The following is a 4,390-nucleotide window of genomic DNA, read 5'->3' as shown; positions in this document are numbered from 1 at the left end:
TCAATTCTCTTATTATCCGATTAAATCCATAAGAATGGATAATGCTGGGGAATTCACACCCACTATTTCAATGATTATTGTATGGTTTTGGGCATCAAAGTGGAGCATCATGTACCTTATGTCCATACTCAAAAAGGCCTAGCCGAATCTTTGATTAAGCGTATTAAATTGCTAGACCATTATTATAGAAGTCCATCTTATCAATTTCTTGTTGGGGACATGCAGTATTGCATGCTATAGCTTTAATCCAGTTTATCTCTAATCCTTCGGGACCCACACCTATATCCACTTTTGAAAATTATGTTCACAAAATTGGAATGTGTAGGCTTGAAAAACTGTTGTCTTCGGGGGGAGCGACAACGTCTAGGCACCCTTGAATATACATACCTGAAAATCCTGAATATTATGCCCTGAAAGCTTATAGTTGTATTCTTTTTCCCTTAGTTAAGTTTTCTCCCATTGAATTTTCTTAGGCTAATATTTTTAATGAAGCAACTGGTATAACACATTATTTTACATACTTTATGTACTTTTTCCCTGACTAGTTTTTTCCACATGATTTTTTAGCAGATTTTTAACAAGGCCTGAGTATGAGCCGATAATGGTCAATGGAGATTGTTATAAATACTTTTTGCAGTAGGTGGCCATTATCCCACCTTTCCACTTTTCCTATATTTATGTTTATGTATGGTTGAGATCAGTGGTACGCTGTATATATATATAAGTTATTAATGGAAAATCCCATGAGTTGCTTAATTTTCCTCATTTGCTTTTCAACTCTCTTCTTTACTTTCATATGTATTATTATATTGTCGTATAATACTGCAGTTAATATGTTATCATCTCGAAAAATAAAGCTAGAGTTGGCCAAATTAACCTTTCAACAAATTAATATGAACTAGTTTTCCTTTTTCGAAAAAAAGTAAAGAATTCATATGCTATTTTAACGAAATCTTCTTTAAAAGCATGTCCATATTTTATTAATGAAAAATCTAATTTTCTTTAAATATATGTACTATAAAATAACCATATCGAGACCTGATCACATTTTCCAGAATCAAAAGAATATATATGAAGTGATATCATAGTTCTTATATACATATTTGATGTATCACAAAGAAAAATAATAATTCAAAGAATATTCGATTTGCTAGTGTTCTATATCTTGCCATGATATTGTTTAACAAAGAAATTACAATTCATATCAGTAACATATTTTATATTATTGGATGCAATTTTTGACATATTTCATTATCCTTCATAATTAATTGTTAATTAAACAGTACAACCTTTAGTGCAAGTTTGTTACTTTTTAGAAAATTTAAATTTTTAACTTTTCTTATTCTGTCGAGTCTATTTCATGTGATTTATCTTTACTTTATGATTTACTGACTATTATATATGCGTTTACACTTTCAGATGGTGACTGAGTAATATCATCGTCACACAAAAAAGAATTATTTAACAATTTTGTTACATAGAGTGTCTAATGTCCTACCACTATAAAACTTATATAGATTCCACTTAAATCACCCGTTGTTGGGTGTCGGTCGGGTGGGCCGAGTTCAGCCCCTAGTCGATTCGAAACGTAGCATTATGATTTACCATGAAGGAACATAGTTAAATGTTTAATGTCTACTTACTTATTACCAATTGATTTTAAGTAAGATATGACAACTAAATAAAGAATTAAATTATTTTATAAATTTTGTATCATCAAATATAATTTTATTTAGTTACTTAATGGGAGGGGATGTGAAATTTATTATGGTGGCGCATCATGAGTAAAATATAGGAGAATAATGTGGGAATGGAAGGCAATAAATTTTCAAAAATAATAATGGTTGCAGTGAGATAGTGGCTAAGTAGATTTTGAAAGATCTTTGTGAATCAGTATTTTAGTCTTTGCTTCCCTAAAGTAGATTTTCCCTCTGTCATCTTTCCCTTTATCTCTCTGTAATCTGTATCTCTACCTCTCTCTATATCTTTGTATATCTATACAGTTTTTTATTTTTTGGGTTTCAACCCAACCAAAACCTAATATATATATATACACGTCTGTATAGTTTTCTTTGTCTCCCCAACCAACCAACCCTCCTTTTCTTTCTCCCACACAATATATGTGCACGCATTGATCACATGGGGAGAAATATGCGACCGGAGAAAATCGCCGCCGTTGATGGTTGTTCTTCCACCTTTGGCGGCGGTGGGCGGGAGTTGCATGTCCTTGCCGTCGACGATAGCTACGTGGATAGGAAGGTCATTGAGAAGATGCTGAAGATTTCTTGCTGTAAAGGTTGGGACTTTTTCATTTTATTTAATTTTTTTTTTTTTTTTTTTGAAATTCTGAGCTAGAACTTTTGATTGGTTTTTGAAATGTGGGTATTGCAGTGACAGCAGTAGATAGTGGAAGCAGGGCTCTGCAGTATCTGGGCTTGGATGGAGAGGAGAGCTCTGCTGCAACTGATGTAAGAATTTTTAAAGTATTTAATTATTTTCCTAAAAATGTAGATTAAATTTTTTCTGGGATTAATTATTAAAGGGTTGATGTTTTATATGATTGGGTGTTTCTTTGAATTTTTGTTGGTTAATTGGTTGAGGGGTTTCCTTGGTTGGCTTCAGGGTCTGAAGGTGAATCTGATAATGACAGACTATTCAATGCCTGGGATGACAGGATATGAACTCCTTAAAAAGATTAAGGTTTGTCAAACAACCTTTTTCAGTACTAGAATGAAGTGAATTGAATTCCAGATTTTTAAATGCAGAATGGGTTTTTAATTTGGTGTACAAAATGAAACTTGAAACTGTCATAATTGTAAATAATAATACATTAGTTCTCCTTGATCAGGGTTCGTCGGCATTGAGGCAAATCCCCGTTGTGATCATGTCATCCGAAAAGATTTTAGCCCGCATTGATAGGTTTGCTTCCTTTTCCACCATCCAGCTCTTGATTATATATGTCTTGTGTATATGATATATATAGGTTTCACCCGCATTCTTGATTTTATGTCGTGCGTAGAAGATGTATACAACTCTTTGCTTCTCGGGGCAGAGGAGATAGAATATAATCCCGGTTGTAAATACATTGTTTGTTGAGCATATAGCCATTAATGTGCAATCCAACTATCAGCTTAGGCTTTTAGTTGAGATGGAGCACATGCTTGGAACCCAGGCCACCTCACACGTGAGGGGGCGTGATAGGATTTGGCCTGTAATGTGAGCATTTGAAGTTTTACGGTTGAAACTATAATCTGCTGACTAGCCATTGTTGGCAAAAACTTATTCTTTAGGGCCATTTGTATTTGAATTTCTTTGAGATCTTGAAGTCTTTGAATGCCTGTCCTCTAGGAACTACTGACATAATGCCAAACGAATCAACACCTTAAAATCCTATATTGATGCCTGTGAGAACTACCAAACCTAATAAATCCTCAATAAACGAATTTTACCAAGTTGGTTTGCCCCGAGTTTCATGCTATGAAATCGAGTAGTTTTTGTCCTATTATTTTTGAACTTTTACAACTTTGCGATTCTCGTGTCATGATTATGCTCAGTCTAGTTGATTTTCACTCGACGGTGTATGCTTAATGGCCGCCATCTGATTGTTGTTCATATGTTTCTTAACCGATAGTTGTCTGGAGGAAGGGGCTAAAGAGTTTCTGATGAAGCCCGTTAAGCTGTCTGACGTGAAGCGTGTGGTAGATTTCATAGTGAGAGGCGAGGAGGAGGATGGCAAAGAGACAGAAGAATCAACGACGGCTTCCTATTCATCAGCTCCTGATAACGACGGGTTGTATCTCGCTAACATTGCCACAATCTCTCTCGACGCATCCAAGAGAACATAGTTGCAGCTTTGGAGTTGTGTTTTGCTGAGATACTATTCTATAGTTGCAACTAGTTGTACATGCCTGGCTAGTAGAGAGGCTATATTCAACATACACCCTTTGGAATTGAAGTAGAGGAGGAAATACTCACATTAGTCCAATCATTATGAGGTTTTTATTTATTTACTTAGTTCATACAGAATAACATTTTTTTGGGAATAATACAGAATAACATTTTTAGTTCAATCATTATGATTTTTTTTTTTAAATTTATGGTCCGTTTGGAAATCCAGAAAATGAATTTTAAAAGGTTTTCTTTTTTGTTTTATTTTTTAGTGTTTGGTTATAAAGTTAACTAAATTACACATACATTTTGGTGGAAAATAACTTTTGACATTTTTACTTAGAATACGTTTTCGATATTCTTATCTCACATTCAATTTTCAATCCCCCTTCCTCCCACTCATCTTTCCCTTTGAGTGGTGTCAAATGGCATTATCAGACAATTAAAATATATATTAGGTTGAACCATACCAAACAATAAAATTATTTGCCCAAGTAACCCC

At 34.1% G+C, this 4,390-nt stretch overlaps 1 protein-coding gene across 1 annotated transcript; it reads left to right on the top strand.

The window, feature by feature from the left end:
- Nucleotides 1-1,922: 1,922 nt before the first annotated feature.
- On the top strand, nucleotides 1,923-4,074 carry LOC109191173 (two-component response regulator ARR5-like). Its single transcript, XM_019341756.1, has 5 exons — nucleotides 1,923-2,296; nucleotides 2,392-2,468; nucleotides 2,623-2,700; nucleotides 2,849-2,919; nucleotides 3,632-4,074. The coding sequence occupies exons 1-5, from the start codon at nucleotides 2,140-2,142 to the stop codon at nucleotides 3,843-3,845; spliced, it is 597 nt and encodes a 198-aa protein (XP_019197301.1). The 5' UTR covers nucleotides 1,923-2,139; the 3' UTR covers nucleotides 3,846-4,074.
- The last annotated feature ends 316 nt before the right edge of the window (nucleotides 4,075-4,390 follow it).

The sequence above is a fragment of the Ipomoea nil genome, unplaced genomic scaffold (genome assembly GCF_001879475.1).
Source record: "Ipomoea nil cultivar Tokyo-kokei standard unplaced genomic scaffold, Asagao_1.1 scaffold1617, whole genome shotgun sequence".
Classification (NCBI taxonomy): Eukaryota; Viridiplantae; Streptophyta; class Magnoliopsida; order Solanales; family Convolvulaceae; genus Ipomoea; species Ipomoea nil.
Note: the sequence above shows the minus strand (reverse complement) of the source record. Positions and strands in the feature narration are given on the sequence as shown.